At 40.2% G+C, this 20,758-nt stretch overlaps 1 protein-coding gene across 1 annotated transcript in view; it reads right to left on the reverse strand.

Moving 5' to 3' along the window:
- The window catches only part of RNF125 (ring finger protein 125), a 37,761-nt gene that overhangs the window by 8,319 nt on the left and 8,684 nt on the right, over positions 1-20,758 (reverse strand). The window contains exons 2-4 of the mRNA XM_029922625.1: positions 11,577-11,730; positions 7,813-7,907; positions 5,592-5,682 (exon numbers count right to left, since the gene is read on the reverse strand). Coding sequence (XP_029778485.1) covers positions 5,592-5,682; positions 7,813-7,907; positions 11,577-11,730 — 340 coding nt within the window. The remainder of the gene's footprint in view (positions 1-5,591; positions 5,683-7,812; positions 7,908-11,576; positions 11,731-20,758) is intronic.

A 20,758-nucleotide genomic window follows, 5' to 3' on the forward strand; every position in this document is an offset into this window, starting at 1 on the left:
GACGACCCCCACTCTCAATCTGGACTATCTCAAACTGTAATGCCTCCCCATGGAATTCCAGCATCCCCCTCCCCACCGAAGCGAACAACCAATTGAATCCTGCCACCGTCCAAAGAAGACCCTACGTGGCTATCAGCCCACCTAAGCTCAAACCCGGAACTTCTGCACCCATAAAAGACCTTGCTCTCCCATATCAGGCACAACTTCCCTGACTCCCCGCTCCAGAGTCACAGAACCTCGCCCGGGGAATTGCAGATCCCAATAAAGGCCTTCTTGGCTCCATAACGTGGTCTCTTTGTCCTCCCATCTCTGCCTCCATCTATTAAACCTTACAGAAGAGCCAGCAATGCCAAAATGAGGGGCATCAACAGGCAGAGAAATCAACGTGGGAAGAGGCAGATCCTAAAAAGGCAGACCTGCTTAGGCAATGGGAAAAGCTGCAGGAGGCTGAAGACAGGGCATGTTGCAAGAAGTAGGAGGAGATGGGTCTGGAGGGGTAAGTTGGGACCAGTTCTGCCCAATAGATGTTCATTTGAGCACTTATTATGGTTTCTGGAGGCCCCTTGTCAAGAGTCAGAGGTACAGAGATGCTAGGCCCTGGCCCGATGATTAAGGAGCTTCGAGATCTAGTGAAGGAGAAAGGTACAGAAAACCTGTAACTTTACGTAGCTTTTGTTTTTAGTCTGATGTTAATAGGAACTAGTCGAGAAGAGACTTCAGCCTTCTGCTGAACATAAAATTTAGCTGTGTAACTAAGGAGAGTTCTATCAGAAGGACATTGTAAAACAACAGGCGAACAGCTATCTACTCTACTCTAAAGATTTATTTTGTGTCTTACATTGAAGGATCTGACCTGAAGGAGGAGAGGGTAAGAATAGGAAGGGGGAGAGAAATGGTACGAGGGTTACTAATCATTACCAAGTACCTAAGTATTCACCTATACTCTCCCCAGCGTTGCCAATTGCTAGTATCAGCTCAGCCTTTATTATCTGCCTCTACTCAGAGCTCCTGGGCCATGCTACTCAGATTAAGATTCAACCATTGTGCAGAGTGCATTCAACAGATGTTGGGCTCATCCCAGGATGGACACCAGAGGTGAAAAACAGCCACCATATTAGAAGCTACCACCAACTTCCATCCTTCAGAACACCTATTGTAATAGACATCCAGCTTTATCTGTGGTTTAGATGAACCTCCACAGCAACTATCTGATGCCAAGTGCCATTTGAGGAAGGAATTTAAAATTTCTGAAAAAAAAGAAAAAAGAGAGAGAAAAGAGACATGCACCGAAAAGAATTATAGGCAAATATGTTACCAAAATTAAGGTGCCAGACTCCACATGGAATTTAGTGGAAAGAACGCAAATTTAATACAGATTTTTCTCCCTTCCAAATCATATTCTCCCACTGCCCAGTCAAGTCACAGATATTCTAAATACCCACAGAAGTAAAGCAGGTGGCTCAGGCTCCAGTCTCCCCAGTTCATGTTCCAAACCAGTAAAAGTCCTGTCCTTTCCCTTAAGGAATGAATCTCAGGAGCAAGGCAGAAAATAAGAGACTAGTGCATCCTTTGAATGAAATTATGTTTTCTTGAATATCTTATTTTTCATAATCACTATATCCTCCAATGTGCTAGGTTCTCTTCTAATAGCAGGCCGGGCAGTGTTGAACCGAGAAGTTCCATGACTTCGTGAACCTAATAACTTACAGAGAGAAGACAGACTTGAAATGAATCCACAGTTACAAATTGTGATGAATAAGGAAGAAAGAGGAGAGACACGAAAGAGCTAAAGGTAATTTGGGCATCACAGAGGGTTTCCCTGAGGAAGTGAGATTTGAGAGGAGTTCTAAAGGGTAAATAAGAGCCAACCACTGAAAGAAAGAGAATTCTGGGCAGAGAGAGTAGCCAGAAAGTGTGGCTCTTGTGGAAAACATCTTCCCTTTCGAAAACAAAATACCAAATTTCTCTCACAAGTGGTCTCACAATCGAATCAGAAGCAAGCTGCTTCTGTCGTTGGCCTCCTTTGGGTTTAAAATTCCACAGATACAAACTTTTTTAAAATAAAATATTGCAGAATATAACTGCTGTGTGACAAAAAGGAGCTGCTGGTGGTTGTTGTGTTGTTGTTTTCAAGTTTATTTATCTTGAGAGACAGAGTATGAGCGTGGGAGGGACAAAGAAGAGAGGGAGAGAGCGAGAATCCCAAGCAGGCTCCGTGCTGTCACCGCAGAGCCCCACTTGAGCCGAAGCCAACAGTCAGATGCTTGACTGACTGAACCAGCCAGGTGCCCCCAGGAGCTATTGGTTCTTAAAGCCGCAAGTGAGAAGATTCAACATTCCATTATGTTCTTAACCCACTTACCCCAGTCCTACACTACTTGGAAAGAAGACATTAGTTGCTTGTGCTTTGATCTCTGAATTTTCTGATTTTATCCAGAAGGCAGAACAATTTGCTCAAATCTCTAATTGCCATGAAACTTCTTATGCCAGAGAGGTCAGATGATGCCACTGATCTTATCTGCAAGCAAACCCAGCCACCCAGCCCCTCAAAGCAATGATTCCTTGCTAATGCCCATGCCAATCCAGATCAGTCTTGGGTGCAGGATTTCTCTGGGGAGTGTTTCCCCGACTGAAGATCCCTAACCCATGTGAATCCCAGCTGTGCCACAGGACCTACTTCCAGCCTTTTCACAATTAAAATATCTACTGAATTCTAATGGCTCTAGATCCTTCAGAGGGACACACATGTCTTGATTTTCTATTCAAGTACGAAACATTAATAGGAAACTGAAGGTCTTCTGTTCTAGGAGCCACCTAGACAGCCCTCGTGTTTTACTAGACTATGGATTTTGTGAACAGTCTGCTCCTGCCTCAAGGCCACAATTGCATCCTCGTCTTGTGAAATTCACTACTTCATACCCCTTCCAGCTTGGGTTCCCCAGCTGTGAGAGTACACGGCTTCCTTGAAATCTCCACTCGCCTTGGTTTTATGAAGTTGCAAAAGTGGTAGCAGCACACCATGATCATCTGACTCATTTCCTACCACCCGGTGGAAAGGGCATCATTATCATCATCATCATCATCCCCATTTTACCAATGACGACACAGAGGCAAAGACATTAATGTGATTTGCTGGGATTTGCACCAAAGGTGATCTCCTCCAAAGCCTAGGTTTTAACTATTAATTCGATGGGCAATCTGATCCCACCGTTCCTTATTTATTTCTGCCCTTAGGTTAGCTTTCTTCAATGACTCTATGACCTCTAAATCAAGGAAGACCTAGTTTCCATGGGCACCTTTAATCTGATAGGCAAACTGAGCAGCAGGTGGATTGGACTTCTGCCGGAGCAGGCACACAGTGCCAGTGGACAGACCAGTACTCGGCCTGCGCCAGATTCCTGCTGTGATGCAGCCCAAGACCGTGGCCCAAAGCACCTGGTGTTCCTCCAGCCAGAGCAGCACCCGGGTACTCGTGGTTAGGGCTCCGGCTGTGTGATAACAGCTTCACAGGGTAACCAGGAGACAAGGAAGCACTTAGAACTCAGTAAATGGTAGGTATTATTACACCATCCTAATGCTTTCTTCTAACTTCCTCTAGCTCCCCAGGGACCTAGCGTAAAACAGCTCCTTAGCGCAGTTCCTCCCACAGAGCAATTTAAAAGCAGTAAATGCCCATGACAGTCTCCCCTACCTTCCCAACACATGTCAAGTCATTCCAAGAACCAAAATTCCTAAGCCATTAGGATCAATAACAAATACCTTTGAACGTATTGTGTGGCTTTTCTTGTGAACCTCCTAGTAGAGCACAGGGGTTCACCATGCTCTGGAGCTCGACTACCGTGTTCAAATTGTGGCTCTGCTACTTAACAGCTGTGTAATCTTGTAAGACTTAGTTAACCTCTCTGAGCCTCAATTTATCATTTGTAAAATGGAGGTAATCACACTTATCTTCTAGGATTGTTGTAAGAACTATCCTTGTTCTTTCTACCTATCTATCTATCTATCTATCTATCTACCTACCTATCTATCTAAAAAAACTATATTTCAATCTCATCACTTTCCAAGAGGATTTTACGGAGGTATATAAAGATTAAAATTCATATTAAAAAAAACCTTGTATCTATAGAAATGATACACATACACATATCTGTGTACATACATACACATACACAATATATATGACATAAAACTAAAATAAAACTGAAAATAATCTTCAAGGAATCATTTTATACCTGCTAAGTTTTTTATTTTAATTTGATTTAATTAATTAATTTTTTACATTGATTTGTTTAGGGGTGTCTGGGTGGCTCAGTCAGTTGAGTGTTCCACTCTTGGTTTCTGCTCAGGTCACGATCCCACAGCTTTGTGAGTTGGAGCCCTGCCTTCCTCAGGCTTTACACTGGCAGCGTGAAACCTGTTCAGAATTCTCCTTTTCAACTCCCTCTGCCCCTCTCTGACTCCTGCTGTCTCTGTCTCTCTCAAGATAAATAAACTTAAAAAAAAAAAGCTTATTTATTTATTTATTTTGAGAGAGAGAGAGAGAGAGAGAGAGAAGAGGAGCAGAGAGAGAGTGAGAGAATTCCAAGCAGGCTCCATGCTGTCAGCTCAGAGTCCAATGCGGGGCTGGGATCTCACAATTGTGAGATCATGACCTGAGCCAAAATCAAGAGTCAGATGCTTAACCAACTGAGCCATCCAAGCAACCCTTTTATTTTAATTGTGAAATAAATGTACCCAATGTTGGCCAGGTTAAGATGAAAGTGGTTTACTTATAAATTGCTGACACAAATATAAATCGACTCAACCTTTCTGGAATGCATTTTAGAAATATATTTCAAGAACTATTAAAAAGTTTGTTCTCTTTGTCCCAGAAAGTTAAGTCTAAGGATTTCCCCTCAGGAAAAAAAATCCAACAGAAGGAAGAGCTCAAATGTACAGTATGAATTCAAATGCTAAAATTGGTAACAAGTGTACAAAAAAATAGTAAAATGGCTAAGTAAATGAGGATGTACCCATCGCCACCCTGCTATCCCTAACAACTACACCAAAACGAAAATCATAAAAGCCACACCAAAAAGTAGAACTAAAATGCCAGACTGAAAAGAAAAAATAGGAAGCATCACGATGAACCTAGGAAATGATGAGTGATATGTATGTTTAATGTGCAAGCATCTGGATAAATACTCAGCTTGTGAAATATAACAATAGATTGACTGAAGATGAATTACTCTACTTCTCATTTCTAGTGAATTACTGTGCTAACCCTATTTGCATTATTAAGAAATGTTTTTAACTTAGGACATGACCACAATGAGTATATTCAAGTTGGATCTTAGCTATGTAGTTTTGATCTTCTTAGTTGATTATACCGATTAATTATCTGTAAGAGATAATGTCTGAGTTCCTAAATGAAAGAGTGATTACACATTGGTAATTCTTACCATTCCCATATTGTTAACAGTCACAGAATTACCACAGCCCTGACATAAACTTCCTTCATAATATAACTATAAGCAGAAACCTATTGAATGGATTTCTAGTGTATATTGAATTTAGCCTTTGCAGAAGTATATAGTAACAAAATTCCTTACCACGGATCTCCTTTCTGATCTGTGATGAGTGATACAGTGATCCAGCAAGTTGTCTTCATCCAATTCCTTCTGACAAAATGGACACACACACCTGGAAATTGCAGAGAATACAAAAATGACGAAACCAGTTAGCATTTAACGAGAGGTAAACAATAGAATGTAGGCAGATCTGGTTTCCAGCCCTTGATCTGGAAACTTCCAGATTTGACATTATTTTTCCGATCCTGATAATGGTCAGATGCCTCCGCTTTTTCTCATGGAGAACAGTGACCCTCACAGGATAACCGCGGAGAAACAGTTACAGCGGCCATGAATCACTTTATTCTCTTTGGACAAGTGCAGTCTGGCCACCCATTAACTGCGAAACCACGGACCACATCACCCAGTTGTCCCTGGGTTATGGTTTCTCTTTTTCTTCTTCCTTTTCCTAATTCAGGTAACATAACTGGGTGCTGTTTGTTCCTCAGCCCCATCAGCATATAACTACGGGCGTATACAAAGAGTATTTGACCTTTACGTCCGTGCTGTCCAGCACTGTAGCTATTAGCCATATACGCCTCTTGGCACTTGAAACATGGCTATCAAAACTGAGTTATGTTGGAAGTATAAAATGCACCATGAGTTTCAAAGGCTTACTATAAAAAAAAGCAAAATATCTCAATAACGTTTATATTGATTGTGTGTTCCAATAATAACTCGAGCTATCTTTGGTTAAATAAAATATACTAAAAATTAATATCACTGTTTCTTTTTGTGTTTTTTGTGTGGCTACTAGAAAATATAAAATCACATATGTGTTTCTTAGACAGTGCTGCCTTAAACTCATAGGTACTATATAGAGCCTTGGAATTTTTTGCTGGCTTTCTATCATAGATACAACTTCTGTTCCCTAAGACTTAAACCTACAAGAATTTTAAAAATTTGAATCATGAAGCAGTAAATTCTTCTAGGAAGCAAAGATTTCTATCTTAAATGCAAATATTAATCTGAGAAGATTGATTAATCAACAATCCTCCTCATTCTCGGTTATTTTAATTGTTTATTACTTAATTCTAACTAGCATAAGAGACTAGGATGTAAATTAGCCTGCATGTATTTTTATATTTTTATAAAGCCTTACAACTTTGCAATCAAACCCATATATCTTCTTAACCCATTTATTATTCTTCCTTTGTATTGACCCTTGTAGCCAATCTAATAGAATTCATACTCTTCCTTGAGGTAAAATTTAAATTTAGTTGTATACCATAATGTTATAAGCTTAAAATTTATAATATCATGGTATTGTTCTACAAACTCTCCAATAATGGATACATTTGCAAAGCAATCTCTAGTAAAACAAAGGAAGGGAGCAATCATTTAAACTTTCAGGCTAGGAAATTTAAGCTTTGAGTGGATTTTCTTAAAAGAAGTAAAACTACATTTTCCTTCAGGAGAGAGAAAAAAAATCATACTCCTACTGAACATCACTTTTCGTAACTAAGTTTATACTTGAATTTAATGGTTTCAAAGTCATCAGCCTATGTAGGAAAACAAATCATTTCCATATTTTTTTTGGTAGGGAGAGACTCTAACCTTTGTAATTACTCTGACCATCAAGATAGTATTGGCTCAGATCCATTTATCTTTTTTAAGAGAAAAAATAATAATGATCATTATTCTTCATTGCCCCTACTAACCATCTCCATCCTTCCTCCAGCCCCATAAGATTACCCACAAGAAAGGTACAGGGTTCATGATGCGTGCCCCAGGCCTGTTCTTCCTTGTTAGGCTATATACCGAGATGTCATTTCCTTCCCTTCTGAAGACAAACCAGCAACCCAAGAGGAAATGAACTGGGGCACTGAGCAAGGGCCGTGGAGACATGAAAAAAGAGTAGGCTCTGAACCAGGATCTACCTCAATCTATTAGTCAGAAAACAGAGCCTTGAGGAACTTGAACAGTTCCACGTTTTATTTTTTGATCTTCCTTAATACAAATTGCTCTGAGGAAGTTCTTCCAATCTCTCCAGTGCTCGGTTGTTACCCTGCATGCAAAGTTTTTAAAGTTCAGAAAGCAAAATTCTTTTGTGAAGTGATTACCAATAGTAGGTGTTATGGTTCAGAGCTTAAGCACAGCTCGGTACGTTATTTTCACAATAAAACGGCTAACTGTTCCAGCCTATTAACTTCTCTCCAGGCATATCAAATTTAACATTCAACTATGTTGTGTCGAAACAAACCTTGTTGCCGTCTCCCCAAGCTCCTGCAGTGGTCCATACTTATCTATATACTTCGGACAGGATCCTATGTGCGCCCGCATTTCGCTGAGGCAAACCTACATAGAAGCAAATTCAAAATAAATTCCCTGTTGAAAAGGGGCTCAGTGAAGTCTTGTGATCCTGCTTTATTACTTTCATTATTTCAAATATGATCATACACAGCGTGGGGTCAGTTGATTAAAAGGACGCATTCATGACAACAGCACAACAAAGTCAAGGCATTATCAAGAATGACACGTTAGAAATTTCTCTAATACTTAGAAGACCCAAATGTTGAGTTCTTGAATTTGGCTCTTCCAGAAAGTGTATGTTTTGTAAAGTGAAAAGACATATATGAACTCAAATTTACCTTTTTGGGTGCCATTACCTAATCTGGTGATGGTAAGAAGTAAGAAAGAAAAAGAAGAGAGGGAAACAGAGCAAGGTGGAAGAAAGAAAGGGGGGGAAATAACAGTAGAAAGAGACAGAGGGAAAAGGAAAACCAAGAGATAAAAAGAGCCAATAGATGGATTTTAATTTTAAAGATGGTCATAGTAAGTAAAGGAAATCCTGTGCCTCAGGGAAAGATATAAATACCATGGTTTTATAATATATCCAGCAGTATTAGATGAAGTCACAATACACAGTATACTTAATGGCCCCATTAAGAGCAAACATAAAAGACAGTTCTTACAGTCCATTTTTACCATGGAAGAATAAAGAGCCATTGTTCCTCCACATATACATTCAGAGATCATAACCATGAGGCTGTCTGTGGCTAAATAACACACATTCTACTGAATGTTTCATTAGAAACCGATAAGATCTTGTGCTAAAAGAAGCTTTGTACCTTTGTGGTGAGGTGGTCCACCCACCCTGCTTCGTTTTGCTCAAGCTACGGAAGTTAAACCTCAAACATGAAATCTACCCTGTTAAGGAAACTGTTATAATTGCTTAACAAAAGGCAAATATAAAAGCCAGTGGAAAAGTGAAAACAAATCCTCGTTTTACACATATCCACCTAAAAGATGTACAAACTAGGACCGATCAAGGTAGCTGTCTTAAAACACGCTGTTTTCCGATTTTTAACATCCAACTTTATACGTCAATTCTCTCACAGCTCTTTATTACTTTTGTTGCAAGTTCTTCCTTTGTGTTCCTTGAACAACAAAGATAAGCATTTTTAATACAAATTAGAAACGTGGGGACTGTGTCTGACAAGTGAATTGATAAACTCATGGAGTGTCTACTCTCGACACAAAATTGCAGAAGACATTGTAAGAGATGGCAGAAGAAACCGAAGCCACTGTGCTTGCTCTACAAGTGCTTCTAATCTAATGGAGGCAGGCAAAACCAAATGTAGGAAACTGTTTGATATTGGGGACTCCACTGCTAAGGCCAGGCCCCTGAAATGGAAATCTGGCTGTGACTCTGAACAACAGGTAGAGTCTAAAATGGCTCTACAAGGTGGGGCTCCTGGGCGGCTCAGTCAGTTACGTGTCTGGCTTTGGCTCAGGTCAATCTCTTAGTCTGTGAGTTCGAGCCCAGCATTGAGCCCCTTGCTTCGGATCCTCTGTCCCCCACTTCTCTCTGCCTCTCTCCAGCTGGTTCTCTCTCTCTCTCTCTCAAAATAAAGGACATACCTTAAAAAGAAGGAATGGCAATATTCCTGGCAAGAGGGGTAACATAAAAAGGAAGAGACAGAGGGGCACTTGGATGTCTCAGTTGGTTGAGTGTCTGACTTTGGCTCAGGTCATGATCTCGTGGTTTGTGGGTTCGTGTCCAACATAGGGCTCTGGGTTGTCAGCATGAAGCCTGGAGTCTGCTTCAGATTCTGTGTTTCCCTTTCTCTCCGCCCCTCCCCTACTCGTGCTCTTTCTCTGTTTCTCAAAAAATGAACAAATGTTAAAAAAATTTTTTAAATAAAAAGGAAGAGACTGACATAAGAAATACCTCAAATGAAAAATCAAAATACTTCTGAATAATCAGATATAAGGGGTGGAAAATGGAAGGGGATTTCTACCCAGGATAATTGAGAGAATATTCTTGTTTCTGACAGACACCAAAGGTGGGATAAAAACTGGATGACAGAACACTGTAGTGAGCTGGATTTTGTGCATGTTGAATTTTATACAAAGACAAAACATGTCAAAGTAAAAATAAGCAATAGTCTATTATCATAAATATTAAAAGCTATATTGATTCTGAGCATTTACCATTTTCCAGACAGTCCTAGAAGCCATGTGTGTTTTATCATTTTCCTTTACAATCATCGCATGGCATGAACATTATCTTTTTTTTTTTTTTTAAAGTAGGCTTCACATCCAGCATGGAGCCCAATGCAGGGCTCAAACTCATGACCCTAACATCAAGATCTAAGCTGAGATCAAGAGTAGGACACTGAACCGACTGAGCCACCCAGGCACCCCATGAGCACTATCTTTTTACTCATTTTACAAAAAGATGAACTAAAACTTAGATGATAATGTCCCCAGATCACAAATAATGAGTGACAGAATTCGGGTTTGATCCCAGGATGTCTGACTCTGAAGACCAGGCATAAATTCTGTAGTCAGACAGCCATGAACAGGTTATGGAGTCTTCATAAATATCCAAAAAATATATTAAGTACTGACTATGTACCAGTCACTTTTCAAATTGCTGGATACACAGTTGCCAATAAAACGGACATAGTCCTTACTCTCACAGAAATCAGATCTGGTGGGGATAACTGACATTAAATTTAAAAATCCCAAAAGTATAATTCCAAATGGTGATAAATAGTACAAAGAGAAAGCATAGGGTACTTAAGAAAACATAACAGGCCATAATGTAGATTGACAATTAAGAAAGGTTCTCTAAAAAATTTCAGATCCTCAGCATACAATCTCTCTTTTGATCTCTGGACTTCGTATAATAATTATCCTCCCCTTAGCATTTCAAATGTAACATATTTAAAACTTGACTCTGTGGATTCTTCTCCAAATTTGCTCCCTATATTAGCACCTTCACCCACACATGTCAGAAACCTGGGAGGTATTCATTTGACACTTTATTCTCTCACTCACCCCCACATCCAGTCAGGTACTGATTTCTTCCATTGTCTCTCCTAAATACCTCTCAAAACAATCCTTTATTCCCTGTCTAATGCTCTCGCCCTAACCCACCCTTCTTACCTTACCCATCCCAATAGCCACCAAACTGGCTTCACCAATCCTGATTTGTCCCCTCCAAACCATTCTCCACTCATGTGCCAGAGCTATATCTTAAAAATATAAACCCGATCAAAAGCTTATACTCTATGACTCACTACTGCATTTAAGATACAATCTAGAATCTTTTCCATGGTCTTCAAGACCTCACATGATCTAACCACGCTAGTAGGAAACCCAAAACAAGAAAGGTGATCAGAGAGAAATAGTGCAAAGTCCAGAACACAGGAGGCAACATGATGGGTGATGTTGGGGGAGGGGGATGTCACAGGATGATGGGAAGGGAGAAAACGGAAGTGGCAGGTGAAAGCATTTGTTTGAAAAATTAGGTGATGGTAGGAGTCAGGTGTCAATTGCACCACAGCCTACACAGAAAATGGAGAATGGAGAAAAGGAAGGGGAGAGGCAGAGCCAATAAACTTTAGAAAGTCAGGGTAGGATGAAGACAAAGGCACAGGTGAAATGATTTGTGGCATCATGATTTTCTCAGCAGTCTGGGCCGGGCACTGTGAGCACAGGCAGAGGACTACATACCAGGGTGTCGCACTCAGCGCAGCTCTGGTACTCGGACTTCATTCTTTTGGCCACATCGGTTGCTGGAACTCCTTCCGAAGGGAGATACGCCCGGCAGTAAGGGCAGGTCCACTTATTGTTCTTGAGGCTGGTAGCAATGCAGGAGCGGCAGAATCTACCCCAACAAACCAAGGATACATCACTGTCCTTAAAGGGTATAAAGGAGGTGTTTGTGTGTGCACACTGTTTTAAAGGCACCTTGTACGCTGGGAGCTGTGCTGCCAAATGCAATGTGCATTCGCATCATACACTTGGCAGAGAGTCTCTGACCTTCCCATAACACTTCTTTGGAGTCACAACTCACATCCTGCACTGCATGCATTTAAACAAAATAACACGAAGTAACGAAACAGAATTTCTATAAACACAATTAAAACTATAACCCAAAGGATACCTAATGTGTTCTTTCTTTTCTTTCATTCTGGAGGGAATTTGGGGAGAAAGATTTGCTCTGCGGGATGTTGTATGCTAGATAAGAAAATAGCAAGAAGTCAAGGAGGCAAAACACCATACATGTTATTATATTTACAAAATAATTTTAATGTGTGGGCACCTGGGTGGCTCAGTCAGTTGAGTGTCCAACTTGAGTGCCTGTGCTCAGGTCATGATATTGCAGGTCGTGAGATTGAGCCCTGTGTCCAGCTCTGTGCTCCAGGCTCATAGCCTGCTTCGGATTCTGTGTCTCCCTCTCTCTCTGCCCTCTCTCAGCTGCTCACTTTCTCTCTCCCTCTCCCAAAAATAAATAAACATTTAAAAATATTTTTTAACTCTTACATGCACATAGAGGATGCTGACATTTGCATTGTTCTTGAAGCATTTGCTTGATGTTTATGCCTGTCCAGCATCCATTTCCTTTTTCTTGCAATAGCATCCTGATTTTGCTCTGCAGAAACCTCTCTTAGGAGATACAATCTGGTGGGACTTCAGTCAAGGTGCCCATTATCCCCTACTTAGTCTGGAATGGGCCAGACTAAACCCTCTCTCTAGAAGATGAACACCTAAACAGAGGGACATAAAGACCGATTCAGCAACAGCTTGATGGGCATGTCCTGCTCTTTATTTGGAATCCCAGATCTGTCTAGATCCCTACCGTTTTTTTTTTCTAGATGTTTTACTTTTATTGTTGTTTCATAATTTTTTTTGTTTGAAATAACTTCAAACTTTGTACGCTGGTGTTTTTTTTTTTTTTTTAACAAATTTTAGTACACTTCCACATGCTTTAATTCATTTGACCATCACAAACCCCTAGGAAAGATCATTATTGCCTCTTCTAGAAGAGAGAATTGAGATATATCGAGGTTAAGTTACTTCTGCAAGGTAACATCTATAGAAAGTACCTGAACCTGGTTGGATTTGAACTGGGTTTTCTGACTCAGAATTCAGTAACCATTCTTTCAAGAGCAATTCCTTTCAGAATCAAGAGATCAAAGTCCCCTGCTCTATTTTCCTTCTCTGTGCTTCAGGTATTAACAGGTGATTAACTGCAAGTTCTAAGGCACATTCTGCTCTTCCACTTCTTTCTTTTTTTTAAATGTTTTATTTATTTTTGAGAGAGAGAGAGAGACAGTGTGAGCAGGGGAGGGTCAGAGAGAGAGGGAGACACAGAATCCAAAGAAAGACAGGCCCCACGCTCTGAGCTAGCTGTCAGCACAGAGCCCGATGTGGGGCTCAAACCCACGAACCGTGAGATCATGGCCTGAGCCAAAGCCAGACGCTCAACCGACTGAGCCACCCAGTGCCCCTGCCCTTGCACTTCGTTCTCAGAGTGCAGTTTTGAAGGGTTTTTATTACAAGTGGCCCATATGCTTAGGCTATACTTCCGATACAATACCTTTGCTTCTTTTACATAATTTAGGAATGAACAGATGATACTTTGCTTTTTTACTTGTTTTTTGTTTGTTTTTTGGGTTTTTTTTAGTCAACTAAAGATCTTCCCCTTTCCTCACAACTTACTTGAGTTTTATTCCAAAACAAACAGAAGACTAATATTTGGTGCCCAGCCATGTGCTGGGCCCTGATAGACATGATCTCACCTAGCTCTCAGAGTAACCCTAAAATACTGCTCTGCCTTCTCCTCCCTTGACTGGAGGCAAACTGAGGTTCAGAGAGGTGGAAGAGCTTGCCAAATTTACACCTCCTGAACCTCAAATAGTTTTGGTAGGCGCTCAAAAGTCTGTGTTGAAGGTCTTCAACTTACAGGGGTTCCATTTATGGTTTTTTGACAACAGTGATGCAAAGGTGATACTCATTCAGCAGAAACCATACTTCAGATTTTGAATTTTGATCTTTTCCTGGGCTAGGGATATGCAGTATGACACTCTCTTATGATGCTGGACGGATCGCAGTCAGCCATGCAGGGAAACAATCAATACACTTACAAGACAACCATTCTACACCCATTGGACCATTCTGTCTTGCACTTTTAGTATGATATTCAATAAATCATAGGACATATTCAACACTTATATTATGAAGTAGGCTTTGTATTAGATGATTTTGCCCAACTGGAGGCTAATGTGTTCTGATCATATTTAGGGTAGGCTAGGCTCAGCTATGATGTTTAGTAGGTCAGGTGTATTAAATGCATTTTTGACTTACTTTAATTTAGGATGGCTTTATCAAGATAAACCCCATGTGAGTCGAGAAAGACCTGTAGTCCTTTTTAAGTCATCTCAATTCCTCCTAGTGACCAGCAGAAGCAGCAAAACTGGAAGACTGTGGGTGGACCTGTATAAACCAGTGGGCTTTACAGAGTACATTTCTACAGTCATTTTGTGGATTTTGCATGTGTTTTTGTAACTACAACTGATAACTACAACAATAGAAATGCTTAGGAGATATTCACAAAAAGTAGCATACTTCAGGCATTATAAAAAACCAAGTCCCTCACTATAACTCCCCTACATTTACACAATGGTAGACGTGGCATGAAATTCTCAAATGAGCCATTACATAGACATTATTGCATTACATGAGAGAATATTCGTTGCAAAGCTGATAGATCAGTCAATTAGTTGTACTTATTTTAACAAAAGTGATTATTACATGGAGAAAACCCATCGAGACTAAGGTATTTTGGAACAAACGGAACTTGCTGGTTATGAGTACATAAAAACCATGCGTTTTAAAAGTGTTATCAATAAGGAAAGGAATTTGATGTCACTGCAGCTTAAGTCTCATGTTTTAGAGTGCAGAAATAAGATTGCAGAACTGCTTAGTTCAAAAAACCTGAGGTTAGGGGTTAATTAGATGTTGGGCTCTGCACTGACGGCATGGAACCTGCTTGGGATTCTTTCTCTTGCTCTTTCTCTGCTCCTCCCCAGTTCCTCCACAGCTCCCCATGAGCATTCTCTCACTCTCTCAAAAATAAATAAAACTTAAAAAAAATTTTTTTAAATCTGAGGTTAAAATTCTCCCCCTTAAAGGTACAGTTATCAAATTCAAATCTTGTGAACTGGAGAATTTAATATCCTTACTCTAGGACATTAGCATAAGAAGTATACAAGTGACCAAGCATTATATGAATTGCCTAATTAGAATCCATGCAGGGATATTCAGGTTTAGGTAATGTGTGTGTATATATATATAAGCTATGTAACAAGGTACAAAAGCAAGATAACTAAAAAATACAACCTCTTGGAAAGTAAAGTGTAGAACTATGTATATAGCATAGCTATTTATAGTTTGTAGATGTATAAAAGCATCTAGAAGGATTAAAAAAAAACAAAAAAAACCCATTTACCTACCCATTGGAAAAAAGAGGTGAGTATGTGGTAGAAGGAGGGGATTTTCATCACCAGATTTCAAGTTTAACCCTATAACCATATCACCTACACAACAAATGAGTCTTTGAAAAATTTAATCAGTTACAATCATTTGGGATAAATGGTCTGGCAATTTTTTGTAAAACAAAATATATAGGTACCCACTGGTCCTACAATACCAAGCCCATGTGTTTACTCAAGAGAAGGGAAAACATATGTCTTTTTGTACAATAATGTTAATGAAGACTGTTTTCGTAACAGCCCCAAACTGGAAATAACCCAAGAGTCCTGAAACAAGAAAATGATAAAGCAAACTGGGGCATATTCCCATAATGGAATACTACACACAGCAATAAAAAATAACAAATTACTAATATTCACAGCAACATGGATGAATCTCAAAGACATACTGAGTAAGGAGTGCCTGTGTGGCTCAGTCGGTTAAGCATCTGACTCTTGATTTCAGCTCAGGTGATGATCGCACAGTTTGTAGGATCGAGCCCCGAGTTGGGCTCTGCACTGACAATGTGGAGCTTACTTGGAATTCTCTGTCTCCCTCTCTCTCTGGCCTTCCCCGGTGCATGTACTCTCTCTCTCTCAAAACAAATAAATAGACATTAAAAAAAAAAAAGAGAGAGAGATACTGAGTGAAAGAAGCCCGACATAACAGAGCACATACTGTATAAATTCCACTTATATAAAGTTCTTAAACAGGCAAAACTGATCTATGGGAGAGGAAAAAACTCACAACAATGGTTGTCCGTGGGGGATTCATGGACAGGGATTGGCTGGGGATACATGGACATGAGGGAACTCTCTGAGGTAATGAAGATTTCTGTATCTCAGTAAGGGTTATCTCTAGGAGGTATTCATTTCACCTTGAAAAAACATAAATGAATACTGAAGTCTGGTTAATATTATATATGTTGATAGGAGAAGGAATCGAGTGTGCTGATCATGGTAACCTACTCGGAAATGTGTCCAAAAATAAGGTGGGTCAATGATGGATAGCTATGTGATAAAATGAGAGATAAAAGCAATATAGGAAAATTGACAACTGTAGAATCTAGCTGATGGATATATAGGTGTTCACTTAGCCGTAGGTTTGAAATTTTTCATAATAAAACGCTAGAGAAAAAGATTAGGGAAAATTAACCATATTATTATGACTTAAAGTTTCTTCATTCCTAAGAAAAATTTAGTTGTACATTTGGGAAGGGAAAGTTTTGGAGGATGACAAACCTGACATTTTTAATGGAACATGAAGAGAAAAACATTTTAAAAAATGCTTTTTAAGGGCATCTAATTCCATGTGAGGAAAAGATTATGCTGCATTAATGATTACTTAAATAAATTTTTTAAGTTTCTTTCATTCTGCTCCTTTCTTTCTTTCTTTCTTTCTTTCTTTCTTTCTTTCTTTCTTTCTTTCTTTCTTTCTTTTTCTTTCTTTCTTTCTTTCCTTCCTTCCTTCCTTCCTTCCTTCCTTCCTTCTTCCTTTCTTTTGTTTTCCTTCTTTCTTTTGAGATAGAGTGGGTAAGCAGGCACGCACAAATGCACACGAGCAGGGGAGGAACAGAGAGAGAGGGAGAGAGTGAATTCCAAGCACTGCTCACACGCTCCTCTCTGTTAGCTTGGGACCTGACATGGGGCTCAGTCCCACGAACCCGTGAGATCATGACCTGAGCCAAAAATCAAGAGTTGGATGCTTAACCAACTGAGCCACCTAGGTGCGCTACTTAAACAAATTTAAAGAGCACAGAACAATTTGGAATATAATAAAAGGCTGAAGAGAGATAATGCAAACCTTTTAAAAATTGAATATATGTCGCTTTTAGCAAGAACAGTGAATCCACGATTATAGAGAAGACTATGAGAGAAGGCATAAATCTGCACAAACCTCCCTGGACCCACCCATATACACATTCATGCGCTGGTGACATTTTTAGTAATAGCTTACTATTGCCAGCCAGTGTTCGATTGGCCAAGGATGAAATCGTGGCAGTGCCTCAGGTCCCTGCTCTCAGAGGTCCAGAATGGGGAGAGAGGCAATAAGCCAGTAAGCACATAGACAGGCAAATGATAAATGCTTTGAGAAGAAGACAATAAAAATAGAGTGAGTGGGGCAGAGAGAGCATCTAGATGGGTGGTCCCTGAGATGATACTTGAAGGCACCAGTGTAAGGAAGATCTGGGAATGGTTTTCCAAGCTGAAAACAAAGGGCACAAAAGACAGGCACCATCTTGCTGAGGTACAGAAAACCAGCAAGCTGGAAAGGCAGGGGGGCCCCCGGGAGACTCTCTGGAGATATGAGAAAGGGGAGTAAAGTGGTCAGAAGATGGGTCATAAAGCCATAACTAAGGGTCATGGGAAGGCACTGGAGGGTTTTAAGAAGGAGCGTGATGCAATTTGATTTACATTATAGAGATCACTCTGGGTCCCTGAAGAACAGATTACAGAGGTACCAGAGCCACAGCAAGGAACTCAGGTTTAAGTCACTGGAAGAGTCTGTTCAAGAGAGAGTGATAGGTTAGACCAGCAAAGAAGCAGTAGACAGTGTAAGTGGACAGACAGATTTAGGATTTCTTTTAGAAGTGAGCCAAAGGGACTTAAGACATACCAAATGACAACAAATATATGCTTTATTATACGAAGTAAAAGAAGTCAAATGCCAAAGACTACTTATTGCATGATTCCAAAACTTGGTTACAGAAAGCATAAGGGGTTGTTGGAGCTAGGGGTTTGGGAAGGGGGTTGTCTACGAAGAATGTGAAGGAGGCTCAGAATGCCTTACATTACTGAATTAACATTCGGTTAAGCATCTGACTTCAGTTCAAGTCATGGTCTCACAGTTCGTGAGCTGGGGCCCCACACTGTGCTCTCTGCTGCCATCTCAGAGCCCTTCAGATCCTCGATCTTCCTCTCTCTGCCCCTCCCCTGCTTGCACTCCCACTCTTTCTCTCTCTCTCAAAAACTAAATAAACATTTAAAAAAATGGATGGTAATGGATTTAACTGTTCTAGGTCTTGTTTGTGGCCGTGGTTCTAGGATTGTAGATAATTACCGAAATTCATCAACTAGTACACTTTGTGTGAATTGTACCGTATCATCTCAATAAAGCTGAAAAACAATACAACAAAACAAAAATGCCCCAGTGACAACAGGCCAGAAACAACAACATTGCATGAAGAAGAGCACAGAAATACATACAGCTCAGAACCATCCAGAATCTTGCAGGCCTCCTCCTACCCTACCCAGGCATATAGTAGCTACTCAGTAAATTGAAATAACTAAATCAGTTATGAGGAATGGATCAAAGGAGGATTTTCTGGGCAGGGCCCAACATTTCCATCAATAACAGTGTTATATCCTTCTGAAAAACCTCAAGGGATACAAATGAATATAATCAGCAATTCCTGTTTGTCTGCCCCTTGCCCACCCTTATAAGGTAAGGTTGAGAATGATCAATCGTAAAAGATGTAATCAGAATGAGGAAAAGTTAGGTGAAAGAGAGAAGCTGAGGATAGAAGGCAATTTTATATATATATATATATATATATATTTTTTTTTTTTCTTTTTTTTTAACTACTTCAATGTTTTCAAAAATTCTGAGTGAAGGACGTCTGGTTAGCTCAGCCAGTTGAGCATCTGACTTCGGCTCTGGTCACAATCTCAGGGGTTCGTGAGTTCAAGCCCCACATCGGGCTCGCTGCTGTCACCCTGTCAGTGCAGAGCCTGTTTGGGATTCTCTGTATCCCTCCCCCACTTGCGCTCTCCCAAAAATAAATAAAAATTTTTTAAAAATCCTAAGTGAGGATTAAAGCCATGGCTTTAAAATCAGATTTTACAACTAAACCCAAATTTCTGGCTTCTCTTAAGAAGCTAGTCTCCTCCAAGTCTGAACTCAATTTCCCTTTGGTCACATGGGGTAATGGCCCCATCCTGTGGAGTACTCACCCTTCATATTCATTTACATCACTCGTAGTCTGCAGCTCCTGAAGAAATGAATTAGGAACTAGATAATGACTCTATGATCTTTGAAACCAGATGGAAACTTAAATACCCCGCTCCCAGGGGTTATTTTATTAATTCCTTGCTGTTTCCCAAAATTACATGATTATCAATAAGAGTCTTATAATGAAGAGGTCAGCAAAGCATTGCAGAAAAATAAGGAAAGGCTTGCTGAGGACACTGCATGCAATTAGGTACCCAATCTCAAGAGGTAAAACGGAACCCTATGTATAGTAAAGAGGGAAGAGATGCTTTAGGGACTCCATGAGGTCTAGGGCTAGACAGGAAAGAGAAGTATCCAGACATGGTCCCAAATATGACTCTGGAAGAGGCGCTGGCAGCATGAGATCCATCTAATATTTTATTTCTGTTCTCAACAAGAGGCTGCCTCATGTTGGGTGTGCCAATATGAAGCTAAATGAAAATCTTGAGCGGGCTTGGTAAGCTTGAAAATGTAAACAGAATAAGGGGAATTGCTATTGTTATTCCAAGTGATGATAAGAATCTTAGTCTAAAATATTCCAATGCAGGGCAAAAACCATGTACACGCACCCACACACACCGCACTCCCTCCTCCCCTACACGGGTCAGCCTGGACAGCCTGAGCGCAGCTGTTATGAGAATAAACCCTCCCGCACCCACTGCCCTTAAGATTTCCTTTAATGTGTTTACATATTCAATTAGGTTCCGCTCAAAGTCCATCTGGGGAATCATTCAGCCTCCAAAACCTGACTTTGCATATCCCTATACCACATTATTTGTTGATTTAAAATTTAACCCTCTAAAGAAAAATCTTTTATTTTAATTTTTAAAAATACCTATTTATTTTTGAGAGAGAAACAGTGTGAGCTGGGAGGGGCAGGGAGAGAGGGAGACACAGAATCCGAAGCAGGTTCCAGCTCTGAGCTGTCAGCACAGAGCCCTGATGCAGAGCTTGATCAAAGCCTCCAACCGTGAGATCATGACCTGAACCAAAGTCGGACGCTCAACCGACTGAGCCACCCAGGTGCCCTGCAAAATCTATTTTTTTAACTTAAAATCTTAGAGGGGTGCCTCTCTATAACCTTCAAATGCTGTCCTCAACTTGCTGTATTTTGCTGTCAATTAAAACTGGGCTGGCTAAAGCTATGCTTCAAACTTTAACATGGCTATAAGTCACCTGAACATCCTATTCAAACAGTTCCCAATTCAGTAGATGTGAGATGGCGCCCAAGATTCTGCAGTGCTGCTGGTCCACAGGCCCGCGGCCAAATTCTAAGGAAAATCTCAGCACCAAACTCAATCTGCTACATTATTTAGGTTTTGTTAGAGAATACATAATTTAACAGATCACGAATATTTAATTTGCCTATGACAGTACTAATGTTGCTA

The sequence above is a fragment of the Suricata suricatta genome, chromosome 14 (genome assembly GCF_006229205.1).
Source record: "Suricata suricatta isolate VVHF042 chromosome 14, meerkat_22Aug2017_6uvM2_HiC, whole genome shotgun sequence".
NCBI lineage: Eukaryota > Metazoa > Chordata > Mammalia > Carnivora > Herpestidae > Suricata > Suricata suricatta.